Source organism: Phaethon aethereus, assembly GCF_964289735.1.
Source record: "Phaethon aethereus genome assembly, chromosome: 31".
In the NCBI taxonomy this organism is placed as follows: domain Eukaryota; kingdom Metazoa; phylum Chordata; class Aves; order Phaethontiformes; family Phaethontidae; genus Phaethon; species Phaethon aethereus.
The window spans coordinates 1,328,155-1,345,707 of record NC_138607.1 but is presented as its reverse complement, the minus strand read 5'-3'; the positions used below and the strand labels follow the sequence as shown (position 1 = coordinate 1,345,707).

Sequence of the window (17,553 nt, the reverse complement as noted above, 5' to 3'; positions counted from 1 at the left end):
GGTATTTGGGTGCCCCCAGGATACTCCCACTCCCACCTTCAGGGGTGCTGTGACCCCCCCCCATTGGATTGAGTCCCATACGGTGTTGGCACCGTCCCCACCCCCAACTGGGACACCCATGGGACTGGGAACCCCCCTCAATGGGACAAGGACCCCCACCCATGGGATTGGGCCCCCCCCATGGGACTGGGACCCCCTCCTGGCTCTGGGACACCCATGGGACTGGGAACCCCCCACTATGAGATTGGGACCCCCCCCATGAGACCGGGACCCCCACCGCTATGGGATTGGGACCCCCCCACCCATGGGACCTGGACCCCCCCCATGGGACTTGAACACCCCTGTGGGATTGGGGACCCCCCCATGGGACCGGGACCCCCCTCATGGGACTGGGACCCCCTGCATGGGACTGGGACCCCCCCCTTGGCACTGGGACCCCCCCACATGGGACTGGGACCCCCTGCATGGGACTGGGACCCCCAGCTATGGAACTGGGACCCCCCCACATGGGACTGGGACCCCCCGCATGGGACTGGGCCTCCCAGCTATGGAACTGGGACCCCCCCCACATGGGACTGGGACCCCCTGCATGGGACTGGGACCCCCAGCTATGGAACTGGGACCCCCCCCATGGGACTGGGACCCCCCCCATGGGACTTGAACACCCCCGTGGGATTGGGGACCCCCCCATGGGACCGGGACCCCCCTCATGGGACTAGGAGCCCCCCTTGGCACTGGGACCCCCCTATATGGGATTGGGACATTCCCCCCCCCCCAGGACTGGACCCCCCACCCATCGACACCCCAAAAACGGGTGGTTGCCATCGGAAACCACCCCGCGCGCCTGGGTCCGCGCCCCCCCCCCCCGCAAACCGGTGAACACGGCGCAGCCGACCTGCCTCGGGCGCCCTTTTATTGGGGACCCCGGCGCGTCCCCCGGCGTCCCGCCGGCCCCACCCAAGGGTGCCACCGGCGTTAGCCGTTGATGGCCCCCCGCGCCGCCCCCCCGTTTCTCCCCCCTCCCCGCCCCCTCCAACAACCCGCCGCTTTCTTCCGCCGCTTCGTCCGGCAACGCGCCGCCGCCGGCGACGCCGTGGAGCTCGGCCACGCGCCGGAAGGTCTGCGCCAACAGCAGGACGCCCGTCACCCCCAGCAGCAGGTACGCTGGCGGGGCGAGACGTCAAGAACCCAACCTCCAGCCAAGACGACCAATTTTGGGGGAGAGGGTTGGGGGCTTGACCCCCCGGAAATTCCACTCACCGGCTACGGCGATTTGGTAGAGTTGCCTCAACGGTTGGCGCGGTTGCTCGGCCGGCACGAGGTCCCCCAGCCCGATGGTGCAAAGGGAGATGACGCAGAAGTAGACGGCGTCCAAGTAGGTCCAGGTGCCTTCAAGGAGGTAGAACCCAACGGCGGGGAGGAGCACCAAGACCCCCGAAACCAGCCCCGCCAAGACGATGAAGTGGGTGCGGGCGGCGCCGCGCCGGCTGTAGCCCCACCGCCGCTGCAGGTACCCCCGGGGCCGTTCGGCCAAGGGAGCCGCCAAGCGCCGGGCGGTCGCCGTCAACGCCATCATGGTGACGGGGACGCCCACCGCGGCGTAGGCGGCGCAGAAGGCTTTGCCGGCCGCCGAGACGGGGGCCACCGAGCCGTAGCCTGTTGGGGGGGGGGGGGGCCGGGAAGAGGAGGGGGGTTTAGTGGGGTGCCCCCCCCCCCAGCACCCCTCACCCCGAGGCTGGGGGCTGGGGGGGGGAGCCAGGGGGGTGAGGGGCGCGGTGGGTCTCGGGGTGCGGGGGGGGGGGGGGGGGCCTGGGATGCGCGGGGGGGGGGCGGGGGGGGGGCTGGGGGTTATGGGGTGCACAGGGGTCCCAGCGCACATGGGGGGGTCGGGGGGCCTAGTACACATGGGGGGGGTCCCGGCACTCCTGGGGGTCCCAGTTCTCATGGCGGTCCCAGGGGTCCCAGCGCCCTTGGGGGGGTCCTGGCGCTCCTGGGGGTCCCAGTTCTCATGGGGGTCCCGGAGGTCCCAGCACCCCTGGGGGGGTCCCAGCACCCCTGGGGGTGTCCCAGCTCTCATGGGGGTCCCGGGGGTCCCAGCACCCCTGGGGGGGTCCCAGCGCTCCTGGGGGGGTCCCAGCACCCCTGCGGGGGTCCCGGCGCTCCTGGGGGGGTCCCAGCTCTCGCGGGGGTCCCGGCCTTACCCACGGTGGTGAGGAGGGTGGTGACGAAGAGGAGGGCGGTGGCGAGGTCCCACTCGGAGGCGTTGGGGGTCCCGGGGGGCCGGGGGGGGCCGGGGGTCCCCTCCAGCGCCCGCAGCCCCAGCGCTCCCAGCAGCAGCAGCCCCGCGTAAGCGACCGCCAGCAGCACCGCGCCGCGCCCCATGGCCCCGCGCCCCTCGCCGTGGCCTCTGGCCGCCCCGGTTCCCCGGGCCCGGCCCCCCCCGCGCCGCGCCCATCACCGCAGCCTCCGGACAGTCCCCCCCGCCCCCGCCTCCGCCCCCGTGCCCATCACCGCAGCCTCTGGCCGCGCCCGCCGGGGAAAAGGCTGCAACTGGGGCGCCCAGTAACTGCGGTGCCCAGTACTGGGGTGCAACTGGGGTGCCCAGACTGGGCTGCAACTGGGGTGGCCAGTACTGGGGTGGCCAGTACTGGGGTGCAACTGGGGTGCCCAGTAACGGGGGGGGCAGTAACTGGGGTGTTGGGGTGCAACTGGGGTGCCCAGTACTGCGGTGCCCAGTACTGGGGTGCAACTGGGGTGCCCAGACTGGGCTGCAACTGGGGTGGCCAGTACTGGGGTGGCCAGTACTGGGGTGCAACTGGGGTGACCAGTAACGGAGGGGGGGCAGTAACTGGGATGTTGGGGTGCAACTGGGGTGCCCAGACTGGGGTGGCCAGTACTGGGGTGGCCAGTACTGGGGTGCAACTGGGGTGACCAGTAACGGAGGGGGGGCAGTAACTGGGATGTTGGGGTGCAACTGGGGTGCCCAGACTGGGCTGCAACTGGGGTGGCCAGTACTGGGGTGGCCAGTACTGGGGTGCAACTGGGGTGACCAGTAACGGGGGGGCAGTAACTGGGGTGTTGGGGTGCAACTGGGGTGCCCAGTACTGGGGTGCAACTGGGGTGACCAGTAACGGAGGGGGGGCAGTAACTGGGGTGTTGGGGTGCAACTGGGGTGCCCAGTACTGGGGTGGCCAGTACTGGGGTGGCCAGTACTGGGGTGCAACTGGGGTGACCAGTAACGGAGGGGGGGCAGTAACTGGGATGTTGGGGTGCAACTGGGGTGCCCAGTCTGGGCTGCAACTGGGGTGGCCAGTACTGGGGTGCCCAGTATCGGGGTGCAACTGGGGTGACCAGTAACGGAGGGGGGGCAGTAACTGGGGTGTTGGGGTGCAACTGGGGTGCCCAGACTGGGCTGCAACTGGAGTGCCCAGTATTGGGGTGGCCAGTACTGTGGTGCCCAGTACTGGGCTGCAACTGGGGTGCCCAGTACTGGGGTGGCCAGTACTGGGGTGCAACTGGGGTGACCAGCAACGGGGGGGCAGTAACCGGGATGTTGGGGTGCAACTGGGGTGCCCAGACTGGGCTGCAACTGGGGTGGCCAGTACTGGGGTGGCCAGTACTGGGATGCAACTGGGGTGGCCAGTACTGGGGTGGCCAGTACTGGGGTGCAACTGGGGTGACCAGTAACGGAGGGGGGGCAGTAACTGGGATGTTGGGGTGCAACTGGGGTGCCCAGTCTGGGCTGCAACTGGGGTGGCCAGTACTGGGGTGCCCAGTATCGGGGTGCAACTGGGGTGACCAGTAACGGAGGGGGGGCAGTAACTGGGATGTTGGGGTGCAACTGGGGTGCCCAGACTGGGCTGCAAGTGGGGTGGCCAGTACTGGGGTGCAACTGGGGTGACCAGTAACGGGGGGGCAGTAACTGGGGTGTTGGGGTGCAGCTGGGGTGTCCAATACTGGGGTGCCCAGTGTTGAGGTGCAACTGGGGTGGCTGATACTGGGGTGCCCAGTAACCAGGGTGCCCGGTACTGGGGTGCAACTGGGGTGCCTAGTACTGGGGTGCCCAGTGCCGGGGTGCAACTGGGGTGACTGGTCAGCAGGCACCAGGCCAAGGTGGGGGGCAGGACCCCCCGGCAGAGGGATAGACGGGGGGTCCGTGTCCGTGTCCGTGTCCGTGTCCGTGTGCGCGTGCCCCCCCCCGCCCCCAGCGCCCGTGTCGGCCACGGGACGGTCACGCGCTCCCACGGGACCGGCGGTTTCCTCCCGCGGTGACGTCTGGGGCGGGGGGGGGGACACACACACGCGGGGGGGGGGGGGGACACGACCCACGCGGGGGGTCCCGGACGGGTGGGGACGAGGCCCTGGGTGGCCCCTGCCCGGCCTACGGGGGGTGCGGGGACAGGGACGACGGCGCCCCGGGGACAGCAGGGACCCCACGGCCAGCGCCCCATGACGTGGTGGCCCTGGGGACAACCCCGGGGACACCATGGCCCTGGGGACATCATGGCCAGCCCTGTGGCCATGATGTGATGGCCTTGGGGACACTGTGGCCACCATGGCCAGCCCCATGGCTATGATGTGATGGCCTTGGGGACACCGTGGCCACCATGGCCAGCCCTGTGGCCATGACACCAGGCCCTGGGGACATCATTTGGGACATCGTGGCCTTGGGGACACCGTGGCCACCATGGCCAGCCCTTTGGCCATGATGTGATGGCCTTGGGGACACCATGGCCACCACAGCCAGCCCTGTGGCCATGACACCAGGCCCTGGGGACATCATTTGGGACACCGTGGCCTTGGGGACACCGTGGCCACCATGGCCAGCCCTGTGGCTATGATGTGATGGCCTTGGGGACACCGTGGCCACCACGGCCAGCCCTGTGGCCATGACACCAGGCCCTGGGGACATCATTTGGGACACCGTGGCGTTGGGGACACCATGGCCACCATGGCCAGCCCTGTGGCCATGATGTGATGGCCTTGGGGACACTGTGGCCACCATGGCCAGCCCCATGGCTATGATGTGATGGCCTTGGGGACACCGTGGCCACCACAGCCAGCCCTGTGGCCATGACACCAGGCCCTGGGGACATCATTTGGGACACCGTGGCCTTGGGGACACCGTGGCCACCATGGCCAGCCCTGTGGCTATGATGTGATGGCCTTGGGGACACCGTGGCCACCATGGCCAGCCCTGTGGCTATGATGTGATGGCCTTGGGGACACCGTGGCCACCACGGCCAGCCCTGTGGCCATGACACCAGGCCCTGGGGACATCATTTGGGACACCGTGGCCTTGGGGACACGGTGGCCACCATGGCCAGCCCTGTGGCTATGATGTGATGGCCTTGGGGACACCGTGGCCACCATGGCCAGCCCTGTGGCCATGACACCAGGCCCTGGGGACATCATTTGGGACACCGTGGCGTTGGGGACACCATGGCCACCATGGCCAGCCCTGTGGCCATGATGTGATGGCCTTGGGGACACTGTGGCCACCATGGCCAGCCCCATGGCTATGATGTGATGGCCTTGGGGACACCGTGGCCACCACGGCCAGCCCTGTGGCCATGACACCAGGCCCTGGGGACATCATTTGGGACACCGTGGCCTTGGGGACACCGTGGCCACCATGGCCAGCCCTGTGGCTATGATGTGATGGCCTTGGGGACACCGTGGCCACCACGGCCAGCCCTGTGGCCATGACACCAGGCCCTGGGGACATCATTTGGGACACCGTGACCTTGGGGACACCGTGGCCACCATGGCCAGCCCCGTGGCTATGATGTGATGGCCTTGGGGACACCGTGGCCACCATGGCCAGCCCTGTGGCCATGACACCAGGCCCTGGGGACATCATTTGGGACACCGTGGCCTTGGGAACACCATGGCCATGTCCGTGGCCATGACACCAGGCCCTGGGGACAGCGTGAGGACCACCAGCCTCGGGGGCCACCAGGCCACGCCCAGGCGTACTCTGTGGCCATGGCAACACCAGGTCGGGCAGATGCCGCCATCTTGAGGGCGGGCACGGCGTCACGGCTCCTCCCCCTCCCGCCCCTCGCTTCCGGTCACCTGTTAGCGTTTGGGCAGCAGCCCAGAAGGGGCGGCCGCGCCGCGCGCCAACGACTTCCGGCGGGTCAGCCAATCAGCGGTGGGGGTAGGCCACGTGACGCGTCGGCTGGCGGAAGCGGAAGGAGGAGACGCGGCGGCGGGGATGGAGCTGGACGGGGCGACGCGGCATCGTAAGCGCGGCGGCGGGTGGCGGACGGGCCCGGCCCCGTGTCCTGCCGCCCCCCAGCCTCACCCCGCCTTTCCCCGCAGCCCCTAAACGCCGGGTACCGGCGGCGGCGCCGCGTATGGCGGATCCTCACCCTCTTTTCGATGACACCAGCGCGGCGGGAGGCGGCGGGGCCCACCCGGGCCGGGGTTACGGGGCTCCGCCGCCCGCTTCTTCCCCCTCCTCCTCGTACCCAACTCCCGCTTCCTTCCTGGGCGAGCCGGTGTCCAGCCTGGCCGTGGCCTACGGCAGCAGCTTGGCCAGCCAGGGCCGCGACATCGTGGACCGCAACGTGAGCGGCACTGGGGCGGGGGGAGCCGGTTAACCGGGGACCCCTCACGGCTTTTTGACGCCCCTCCCTCTGCCGCAGCTCGACCGCTTCATCCCGGTGGGGAGGCTGAAGTATTATTTCGCCGTGGACACTGTCTACGTCGGAAGGAAACTGGGGCTCCTCGTCTTCCCCTTCGTGCATCAGGTGAGGGGGTTTGGGGGGGCCCTTACCGGGGCAGGGGGGCCCTTACCGGGGCTGGGGGGGCCCTAACGCTCTCCTCACCCCCCCAGGACTGGCAGGTGCGGTACCAGCAGGATGCCCCGGTGGCCCCTCGTTTTGATGTCAACGCCCCCGATCTGTATATACCGGGTACGTGTGTGCCCCACCCCTCCCCCACCCGCGGGGACACCCCTCCCCCACGTAATGGATGTGTCCCCTCTCCCCTCCCCCCCCAGTGATGGCCTTCATCACCTACGTCCTCGTCGCCGGCTTGGCGCTGGGCACCCAGAACAGGTGAGGAACATCCCCGAGGCTGCCCCCCGCCCTGAAAAAAGGGGGTGCAGGCAAAGCTGGTGCCCCCCGCCCCCCAGTTTGAGGTGCTCCCCCTCCATTTGTGATGTGCCCCCCCCCATTTGAGGGTTGTCCCCCCCAAATTTAAAAGCTCACCCCCAAATTTGAGCTGCTCCTCCCCAACTTTGAGGGATGTCCACTGCAATTTGAGGTGCATCCCCCCCAAATTTGAGGTGAGCTCCTCCAATTTAAGGCACTCCCCGCCCCCCCCCGCAATTTGAGGCGCCAGCTTTGATGAGCGTCCCCCTAAATTTGGTGTGTTCCCCCAATTTGAGGTGTGTCCCTCCAACTTTGAGTTGCTCCCTTCCCACTTTCAGGCCGGTCCCCCCAAATTTGAGGTGTGTGTCCCCCCAAATTTGAGGCGGTCCCCTAAACTTGAAATGTGTCCCCCAAAATTTGGGGTGTTCCCCTGATTTGAGGCACAACCCCCTGACTTTGAGGTGTTCCCTTCCAACCTGGAGGTGCATCCCCCCAAATTTGAGATGCACCTCAAAGTTCAAGAGCTCCCCTCAAATTTGAGACGCGGCCCCCCACCTTTGAGGCACATCCCCCCAAGTTGGAGGTGCGTCCCCCCAAATTTAAGAACTCCCCCTAAATTCGAGATGTTCCCTCAGATCTGAGGCCCGTCCCTCCCAGTTTGACGTCGCTCCCCCCGACGCCGAGGCGCGTCCCCCTGTTTCCCAGGCGTGTCCCCCCCAAATTCGGGGTGTCGCTGTCCCCCCCAGATTCTCCCCCGACAGCCTGGGCTTGCAGGCGAGCTCGGCGCTGGCCTGGCTGATCGTGGAGGTGCTGGCCGTCCTCTTCAGCCTCTACCTTGTCACCGTCACCACCGACCTCACCACCATCGACCTCCTCGCCTTCGCCGGCTACAAATACGTGGGGTGAGAGATTTCGTTAGGGGGAGGCCGGGGTGATGATGGGTTTTTATTTTGGGGGGGGCCGCACCCCAATAAAGCTCCTCCCGGTGACGGCAGGATGATCATCGGCCTCGTCTCCGGGCTCCTCTTCGGCCGCACCGGTTACTACGTGGTGCTGAGCTGGTGCTGCCTCAGCATCTTCGTCTTCATGGTAAAGCAGCGGGGTGGAAAAGGGGTTTAAAAAAAAGGGGGGCTGGCTTTGTTTTGCGGGGGGGCTTCACCCCTTTTTTGGGGGGCTCCCCGCTCTGCAGATCAGGACGCTGCGGCTGAAGCTGCTGTCGGAGGCGGCGGCCGAGGGGGTGCTGGTGCGAGGGGCCAAGAACCAGCTGCGGATGTACTTGACCATGGCCATCGCCGCCGCCCAGCCCCTCTTCATGTACTGGCTCACCTACCACCTCCTCAGGTGAGGGGGGGCCCCCCAATTTCCCCCCCAAACCCCCCTTCCCACCCCCCGAACCCCACTTCCCTCCCAGACCCCACTTTGCCCTCGGCTGCTTCAATAAATGCTGCCCAGGGAGCACCCTGGACCCAAGGGGGTTTTTTTTTGGGGGGTGCGGGGTGTTACCCTACTTTTTGGGGGGGCTCACCCCACTTAGGGGGGGCTTTGGATAGTGGGGAGACCCCCTGAAGAGCGTGGGCTCCCCATAACATCACGGATGTTGCTTTTAGGGGTGCAGGGACAAGCCCCCCCATCTAAAGCCTCTCCCCGGTCAGGGAACTGCTATGTTGTGGGGCCCCCCCCAATTTTGGGGTGCAAGGCGGCATGGGGGGGTGTGTCCCCACCCACCCTGGGCTGCAACACCCGTGGACTTTGCTCCGGTGACGCCTTCAAGCTCTTTTATTAGCAGGGTGGGGGGGCTGATACCCCACAGTGGGGGGGGTGGGGGGTGTCACCCCTGTTCCCCCCCTCAGTGACTTTTCTTCTCCTTTTTCTTCTCCTTGGGCTTTTTGGGCCGTTTGTCCTTTTTCTTGTGCTCGTGGCCGTGGGGCTGTGGGGTGGGGGGCACGGGGGGGTTAATAGGGCGTCATAGCCCCCCCCCCCAGGGGGAGAAGGGGACAGCCCAGGGGGGTTTGGGGTGCGGGGGGGGTCCTGTCCTTACCTTCCCCTCATTGTCAGAGCTGGAGCTGGAGCTGGAGGAGTCGGAGGAGTGGCCATCCTGGAGAAGGGGTGTGGGGGGAAGTTGGGGGGCCCCCGGGGTGCCCCCCACCCACCCAGGGGCCCCTTGGGGTCTCCAGACCCTGGGGTGCCAGGATGTGGGGCCGTGGTGGTGGGGTGCCCTGGGGGTGTAGGGTGCTGGGACGTTGGGGGGCCCAGTCAGGGAGGGGGATCCCAGGACTCTGGGGGGGCTGCAGTCCGGAGGGGGGGTGTGTGTGTGTGTCGCTGTGGGGGTCACATTGCCATGGGGGTCCCCAAACTGTGGGTTTGGGGGGGGCAGGGCTTTGGGGTCCCCATGCCAGGCTGGGGGGGCCCAGGGCCGTGGGGTGCCAAGGTGGGAAGAGGTCCCAGGGCTGTGGGGTGCCAGGTTTGGGGGGGTCCTGGGGCCATGGGGTGCCAGGCTGGGGGTCCCTGCAGCCCCTCACCTTGTGCTCCTTGCCTGGCTCCTTGGGGTGCTGCCTGTCCATGGTGGGGGGAGCTGCCAGCAGCTGCAGCCCCGGCCCCCCTGACTTTTATGGGTGCATGGGGCAGGGCAGGGGGGGACCTTGCCCTGGGCGGCGCCTCCCGGGACGCAGGTTCCAAGTATGGCGGGGGGCAAGGTTCAGGACACCCCCCCCCCAGCTAAACCAGGGTCAGTTCCGTCCCTTATGGCCCCCCAAAGTCCCCCCAATTCTCCCCAGCAGGTTTTGAGGGGGGACCCCAGCCCACCCCCCAGGGTTTGACCTTGACTGGCAGATTTGGGGTGCTGGGGTGGGGGGCACACACACAGGAGGTACCAGTGCCACCCCCAAACCCCCACATCCAATTTTGGATGCCCCCCTCCCCTCAACAGAAGGGGCCCAGCCCCATCAAAGAGCTCCTGCACCGGGTATTTGACCCCCTCAGCCCCGCTCCCCAGGTGCTTTTGGGGTGCCCCCCCTCCACCCCAAGAATCCTGAGCCCCCCCCAGCGGGTGGTTCACATCTCCCTTTATTCAGAAAAAAGATAATATCCCACTAATGTATAAAAACCACCCCCCCCAATCAATAATTAAACCTTAAATCTGCTTGATTCGACACAACGATCACAAACGCACCCCACGTGCCCCCCCCTGCAAAAGCAAGGGTATAGGGTCCCCTGAGAGTGCTGGGACCCCCCCAAATTATTAGGATTCCCCCCCCCCCCAAATCATTAGGACACCCCCCACCCCCCCAATCACTGGGTGAGGGTCCCCAGCCCCCTCAGGTCCAGCCGGCCACTGAATCCCAGTGGGAAGAGCTGGGAAAGGGGGAGACAACCGCCCCCCCCCACTGCCTTGAGGTGCCCCCAACCCTGTTTTTCTACAAAAGAATTAAAAAAACCACAAAAAAGCCCCCCAAAAAGAGAAAAATAATTATAAAGCAGCAACGAGGTGCCCAAAATGCACCAGAGAAGTCATTTTGAGGAGGGGGTCTCCCACTTTGGGGGGGGTTCCACAAAAAGGGGGTGCCCCTGCCCCGTTTCAGAGGGTGTAGGCGTTGCTCATCAGATACTCCTTGTCGTCCCCGGGGCTCCATCCCGTTCCCGCTCCCGGCAGCTCCGCTTTTCTCCGGCACGTCTTAAGGGCGACGTCGGTGACGTAACCCAACAAAATGGCCGCCAGGACGGCCAGGAGAACCCCCAGTGCCAGCGCTGTTGGGACAAAGACACCCCCAAAAAACCATGAGGTGACGTTAGGGCGTCACCTGCGTCCCCAGCGATGGGGAACGGAGCCGCGTCGGCGCTTACCTTTGGTAGAGATGAAATCGTCGGCGCCGGCGCCACCGGTATTTTCTGAGGGGAGGGAAACTGGAGTGAGACGGGCACGGGGGACAGCGGGATGTCCCCAAGGGTCCCCTTGTCCCTCACCTGGTTTGGGGCCGCAGCGGCTTAAACATTCCTCTTCGTCCTGGTAGTTGTTTTTATTTCCCCGGCAGCCGCCGTAGATAAATTGCCGGCAGGTTTGGTTTGCCGGGCTGTAGTACCAGCGCAGGAAGGAGGCGCGGCACGGGCCGGTGACTCGGGGGACGGCGCAGTGTTCTGGGGGCACGTGGGGGTGGGATTAGGGGGGTACTGAGGAAATCGGGGCGGGGAAAGGGATTTGGCAGCGCCGAGCCGGGAGGTTTTACCGTCGTAGGTGGAGTCGGTGTTGGTCTGCTGGGCGCGATGCTCGGGTTTCTTTGAAGCTGGGGAAAAATGATTAAAAAAAAATAAAATTAGCTAATTGGTGGGTTATTTGAGGGGGGTTTGATACCAAAACAAGAAGAAAAATCCCAAATAACGCGATTTGGTGGATTGTTTTCAGGTGTCTGACACTAAAACAATAAAAACCCCAAATAACACAGTTTGGTGGGTAATTTTGGGATGTCTGACACCAAAACAATAAAAAAACCCCACCCAAATAACGCAATTTGGTGGGTTATTTTCAGGTTTTTGACACCAAAACAATTAGAAAAACTCAAAATGACCCAATTTGACACCAAAACAATTTAAAAAAAACCCAAATAACCCAATTTGGTGGATTGTTTTCAGGTGTCTGACACTAAAACAATAAAAACCCCAAATAATGGAATTTGGTGGGTGATTTTGGGGTGTCTGACACCAAAACAATAGAAAAACCCCACCCAAATAAATTGGTGGGTTATTTTCAGGTTTTTGACACCAAAACAATAAAAAACCTCAAAATGACCCGATTTGACACCAAAACAATTTAAAACCCACTAAATAACCCAATTTAGTGGGTTATTTTAGGGTGTTTGATGCCAAAACAATAAAAAAAACCACCAAAATGACCTAATCTGGTGGGTAATTTCAGGGTGTCTGACACCGAAACAATAAAAAAACCCACAAAATGACCCGATTTGGTGGGTTATTTTGGGGTGTTTAGATGCCAAAACAATCAAAACCCCCCAAACGACCCAATTTGTTGGGTTAAGTTGGTGCGCTTGACAACAAATCAATAACCCCCCTCCCCAAATAACCCACCAAATTGGTTATTTCGGTTTATTTGACACTGAAACAATAAAATAAACCAAAAAGCTGGCCCCATCGCGGTGAGCTCACCCCCTCTGAGGACGCAGCTCTCCCGACATTCCCGCTCCGTCGGGAAGTTGTTGGCGTTCCCCTCGCAGCCGCCGAAGACGAAGCTTTGGCACGAGCCGCCGGTGACGTTGAACCACCAGCGCAGCATCGAGGCCCGGCACGGTCCCACCGCCTTCGGCAGCGAGCAGAGCTCTGCCGGGAGGAAAAAAAAAGAATAAAAAGGCATTGACATTGACAAGCAGACCCAAATTTCCCCAAATTTGGGGGGCAGACGCAACCCCCCCGGGTTAGGAAGGGATTTGCTGGCTAAAAAAAGGGATTTACTGGCTCGGCAGTCCGGCTCTGTGCCGCTTCCCGGCACAAGGCAGAGTCTGGGAGGGCAACTGTCCCCCCAAAATCATCCTGCAGTCCCCCCCACCTGCCTGTGCCCCTGCCTGCACCCCTGCCTCGGTCCTGGGAAATCGGGTAGCAAGCGAAAGGCAAATCTGCCGGGATAATAAGTCGAATAATGGTAATAAAATGACAAGAATAAACCAAATAATAAGAATAAGCTGAATAATAATAATAAATTGAAAATAAGAAACCGAGTAAGAAGAAAAAAATAAGAAACCAAATAATAACAGTAAACTGAATAGTAATAATAATAATAATAAAAATAAACCAAATAATAAACCAAATAATAAAAATAAAGCAAATAAGAAACTGAATAACAAAAACAAGCCACATAAGAAACCGAATAATAAGAATAAACAATAATAATAAATTGACAGTAAGAAACCAAATAATAAGAATGAACCAAATAAGAAACCGAATAATAGAAATAAAATTAATAAGAAACCGAATAATAAGAATAAACCAAGTAGTAAGAATAAATTGATGATAATAAACCGAATAATAATAAATGAAATAATAATAATAATAAACCAAAGAGCCAGAAACATCCCGTTTTAGACAAAACTGAGTCTAAATCCCTAAATTCGGGCTTTACCGAAATCCCCCGTGGCGAAAGTGGCTGGGAGCCGGGGGGGACCCCGAAGGGGATCACGGGGTGGGGGCGCAGCCCCTCAGAGCCGTGGGGAGGTCTGCGGGGCTCTCTGTGCTGCCCCCCCCAAATTAATAACCCTCCTGGCATCCTGACCAGGTTTGGGGCGGGGGGAAGAGCCGGCGGCACATGGATTTGCCGGGCCAGTGGCCGCGGATACTCAGCCGTCGCAAAATTATCCAGCCGGGCCTCCATTTCCAGCTGAAAGTGATGAAATAGGTTAAAAAAAAACCCTCAAAAATCCACATTTTTGGCTCAGGATAAGAAAATCCCACCGGGATCGGACTCCAGCAGCCCAGGGTGGGGTGGGGGGCCCCAAATTTCTTCCTCGTTAAGCCGCCAGGGTAACGAACTCGGTTTAAAAGTGCAAGTTGTTTCCTAGTGAGGGAGACTTGAGGGCAACAACCGGGAGAGAACTCGCTCCCCTCGGGATCCGCGGCCGCTCCCCGGGGTCGGTTGGGATCACCGGGATTTTCCTCGGGGACAGGAAGACCGCGGCGGGGGGCTGAGCTCACCCTCCCCCCAAAACCTGGGGGTGCTCTGGACCCTCTAAACCAACAACGAGCTATTTTGGGTTTAAAAATTACCAGAAAGCCCAAACCCACAAGGGATGGAGGCTCCTCCTTGGGCCGCTCCCCACCCCGACCTGAGGCACCCCCCCCGGGCCCGGGTGACTCCCAGAGGCCATGACCCCCCAAAAAGCCACGGCCCCACACAGCCGGCCCCCCCCCCTCAAGGCGGGGACCCCTCCGAAGGTCAGGACCCCCTGAGCCCGCCCCAAAGCCACAGCCCCCCCCCCCCGGAGCCTTCTGAGCCCCTCCCTCAAGGCGGAGACACGTCCTTGTCCCCCCCCCTCCACCGCCCAGGCCGGGCGCCCCCCCCCCGCAGGAGGCCGCGGCCTCCCCACAGAGGCCGCGCCCCACCCCCTTAAGCCCCGCCTCCCCCGGGGGCTGGAGGTGGCCGTTACCGAGCGGGGGAGGCCCGTTGGGGCCGGCCCGGGCGTCGATGGCGGCGGCCGCGGGCAGGAGCAGCAGCAACAGCAGCGGGAGGAACCGCCCAGGCGCCATGGCCGCCGCCGCCTCTGCGTCACACAGGTGCGCCCCGCCCGCCTGCGTCACACAGGTGCGCCCCGCCCCGCCCCTCCCGCGGCACACAGGTGCGCCCGGCTCCGCCTCCCCGCTCCGCCCCGCCTCCCCGCTCCGCCCCGCCTCCCCGCTCCGCCCCGCCTCCACGCTCCGCCCCGCCTCCACGCTCCGCCCCGCCTCCACGCTCCGCCCCGCCCCCGACGCAGGCCTCGCCCGCCCGGGCGCTGCCGCCAAGCCCCGCCCCTTCATTTGCATGCGGCGCGGGAAAAAGCGCTGCAACCGCGCCCCTAGGGGGAGTCGGTGCTATGGCGTGTTATAGGGGCTATAGGGTTAGGGGAGCTGTGGGTGCTATAGGGCACTATGAGGGGCTATAGGGTTCAGACGAGCTGTGGAAGCTGTAGGGCGCTGTAGGACTAGGGGAGCTGTGGGCGCTATAGGGTGCTATAGGGTTAGAGGAGCTGTGGATGCTATAGAATCTGCAGGATTCACAGGAGCTTATGTGCTATAGGGGGCTATAGCATGTAGAGGGTTCATGGGAGCTGTGGGCACCATAGGGCGCTATAGAGAGCTATAAGGTTAGGGGAGCTGCGTGTGCTCTAGGGTCTATAGGGTTGACAGGAGCTGCGGGTGCTATGGGGCGCTATGGGGGGGCTATAGGGCCTATAGGGTGCTATAGGTCTAAGGGAGCTGTAGGCCCTGCAGGTCTCTACGGGAGGGGGGGGGCGGGAAGGGAGCGCCCCGCTATACCGCGCCCCCCTCCCCCGCCCCCTCCCCGGCACAGCCCCTCCCCTCCCCCCTCCCCTCCCCCCCGCCCCCTATAGCCGGCGGCCGACCCCGGCGCCGCGTCCCCGAGCGATGGCGGCGAACCGCGTGGGGCGGCGGCCGGGGCGGGGGGGGTCCCCGGGACGTTCCCCCGTTTCCCGGCGCCCCCAACCCCCCGCCCGTAGCCCCGGGCTCCAGCGGCGACCGGCCAGAGTCACGGTCAAGTACAACCGGCGCGAGCTGCAGCGGCGGCTGGACACCGAGCAGTGGATCGACGGGCGGCTGGAGGAGCTGTACCGGGGGCGGGTAGGGCCGGCACCGGCACCGGGTCCCGGCTGGGGAGCGCTCCCGGGAGGCGCGGGACCGGGACCACAGAGCGCTGGTCCCGGTTCGAGAGCGACCCCGGGATGCTCGGCACCGGGAAGGGCACCGGGACCGGGAAAAGGACCGGGAGCGGGAGTGGGACCGCAGGGCGCGGGGCCGGGTTAGAGGGCGACCCCGGGATGCTCGGCACCGGGAAGGGCACCGGCACCGGGAAGGGCACCGGCACCGGGCGCGGGGCGGCAGGACTCTGGTCCCGGCTGGGGAGCGCTCCCGGGGAGCTGGACGGGTCCCGGGCACCGGGGGCTGGAACCGGCACCGCACGACGCCGGTCCCGAGTGGAGCTCCCACCCGGGACGCTCGGCACAGGGACCGGAACCGCGCCGGGGTCTCGAGTGTCCCGTGTCCCCCCCGCCCCGTGCCGGACCCGGTCCCCCGTGGGAGCGACGCGGTGGTAGGTGGCAGATGTCCCGTTATCCCACTGGCCTCGGCGGGGCTGACACGCGTGGGAGGGGGTCTGGGGCACGCGGGGGTGTTGAGGACACCTGGGCCACGCGGGGGGTGGGGTGGGGACATGCCGGGTGTGTGTGGGGGGATTGAGGACACGCGGGACACGTGGGGGGAGCACACAGGACACGTGGGAGGGGTTGGGGACACGACACGGGAGGGGGGTGATGGTGCGTGGAGACGCGGGAACACCCGCGACCCACGTGGGAGAGGGCTCGGGGATACTTAGCGTGTACGGAGGGCTCGGGTACACTCCCCCCCCACGCGTGGGGTGCCCCCCGTGGCAGGAGGAGGAGATGCCGGACGAGGTGAACATCGACGACCTCCTGGAGCTGGAGACTGACGAGGAGCGAGCACAGAAGCTGCAGGTGTGTGTGTGGGGGTGTCCGTGGGTTTATTTGTGGCGTGACGACACCCCACGCGAGTCTCGAGTGGGGGAAACACGCATGACAACTCACCTCCTTCCCATCCACCTAGGGCATCCTGAAATCGTGCACCGCTGACACCGAGGTATGCACCCACGGAGATACGAGTGGGGGGATCGTGGGGTGGGGACACGAGTGGGGTGGGGGGACAGGCTGCCAAGCCGCGCCCCCCCTCCCCGCGTTCTCCCAGCTCCGGCCGCTCCGACCAGGCTTTAAAAGGCAAAAATATTCGGCTCCGGCTTCCTCCCGCGGGGGGGGGGGCTCTTCCTCCCCACTTATCGCCCACGGCAGCTTCGTGGGGGGATGGGGGGAACGTTAATTAGTGAGGGAGGGTCCCTAATTAGCCTCTCGCCCCCTCTTTGCTTTTCCACGCAGGATTTCATACGGGAACTCCTCGCTCAACTCAAGGGTTTACCAAAACAACACGTCCTACAGCGACCCAGCCCGGAGGAGCCCAACCCACCCCCCCCGTGACGCACCCACCCCCCACTCGTGACCGTGGGGGGGTCACCCACTTCCAGCACCCATAAGGGGCGTCCCCCCCTTTTCCCAGCACCCCCTGTACAGTATTTAAGCCCCCACACCCCAAATCCTTTGACACCCCCCCCCCCGAATAAAACCAGCTGCGGGTCACGAGTGGGAGTGGCGTGTGGCGTGGGGAGCCCACCCCCCAAAATTGGGGATCTCCCCCCCCCCAAAAAACAGCCTCCCCCCTCCCCAGCATCGCTCCCTCCTGCCACCAGTTCCGTTTTAAGGCATGAGCCGAGCGGTGCTGGGCCCCGTGGCGGGGGGGGGGGGACACAGACACGAGTGGGGGGGGCACGTTCCACGGGGGGGGTATGTCCCTCGGTCCGTGCCCCCTGATCCTTGGGAGGGTTTTGGGGTGCCTGGTGGGATGGGGGGAGCATCCCCCAAAAGTCAGCACCCCACAGCTGTGCCCCCCAGCCCACCACATGCACCCCCAAACCCTATAGAAGCGCCTCAAACCCTGCGCCTGCACCCCAAAACCCCACATCTGCACCCCAAAGCTCCCCAGATGCACCCCAAACCTGACAAACTCTGCACCTGCACCCCCAAACCCCACAGGTGCACCCCAACCCCACCACGTGCACCCCCAAACCCCACAGGCACACCCCAAACCCTACACTCACCCCCCATATTCACCCCAAAACCCC

At 64.2% G+C, this 17,553-nt stretch overlaps 4 protein-coding genes across 4 annotated transcripts in view; 3 read left to right on the top strand and 1 right to left on the bottom strand.

The window, feature by feature from the left end:
* Nucleotides 1-53, top strand: part of LOC309414712 (tyrosine-protein kinase receptor UFO-like) — a gene marked incomplete at both ends in the record, with an annotated part of 3,553 nt that extends 3,500 nt beyond the window's left edge. Inside the window, 1 exon segment of the mRNA XM_082012077.1 lies at nucleotides 43-53. Coding sequence (XP_081868203.1) covers nucleotides 43-53 — 11 coding nt within the window.
* A 6,167-nt stretch (nucleotides 54-6,220) lies between these two features.
* YIF1B (Yip1 interacting factor homolog B, membrane trafficking protein) lies at nucleotides 6,221-8,448 on the top strand (the record flags this gene model as incomplete). The annotated part of the gene is made up of 8 exons (XM_082012113.1): nucleotides 6,221-6,248; nucleotides 6,328-6,575; nucleotides 6,654-6,758; nucleotides 6,845-6,923; nucleotides 7,010-7,067; nucleotides 7,850-8,005; nucleotides 8,099-8,192; nucleotides 8,293-8,448. 8 exons carry the CDS (start codon nucleotides 6,221-6,223, stop codon nucleotides 8,446-8,448), a joined length of 924 nt encoding a protein of 307 aa, XP_081868239.1.
* Nucleotides 8,449-10,206: 1,758 nt separating this feature from the next.
* On the bottom strand, nucleotides 10,207-14,345 carry SPINT2 (serine peptidase inhibitor, Kunitz type 2; the record flags this gene model as incomplete). Its single annotated transcript, XM_082012110.1, has 6 exons — nucleotides 10,207-10,847; nucleotides 10,944-10,988; nucleotides 11,064-11,234; nucleotides 11,324-11,380; nucleotides 12,258-12,428; nucleotides 14,246-14,345. The coding sequence occupies 6 exons, from the start codon at nucleotides 14,343-14,345 to the stop codon at nucleotides 10,678-10,680; spliced, it is 714 nt and encodes a 237-aa protein (XP_081868236.1). The 3' UTR covers nucleotides 10,207-10,677.
* An 873-nt stretch (nucleotides 14,346-15,218) lies between these two features.
* On the top strand, nucleotides 15,219-16,936 carry PPP1R14A (protein phosphatase 1 regulatory inhibitor subunit 14A; the record flags this gene model as incomplete). Its single annotated transcript, XM_082012025.1, has 4 exons — nucleotides 15,219-15,431; nucleotides 16,241-16,321; nucleotides 16,431-16,463; nucleotides 16,754-16,936. The coding sequence occupies 4 exons, from the start codon at nucleotides 15,219-15,221 to the stop codon at nucleotides 16,850-16,852; spliced, it is 426 nt and encodes a 141-aa protein (XP_081868151.1). The 3' UTR covers nucleotides 16,853-16,936.
* Between the last annotated feature and the right edge of the window lie 617 nt (nucleotides 16,937-17,553).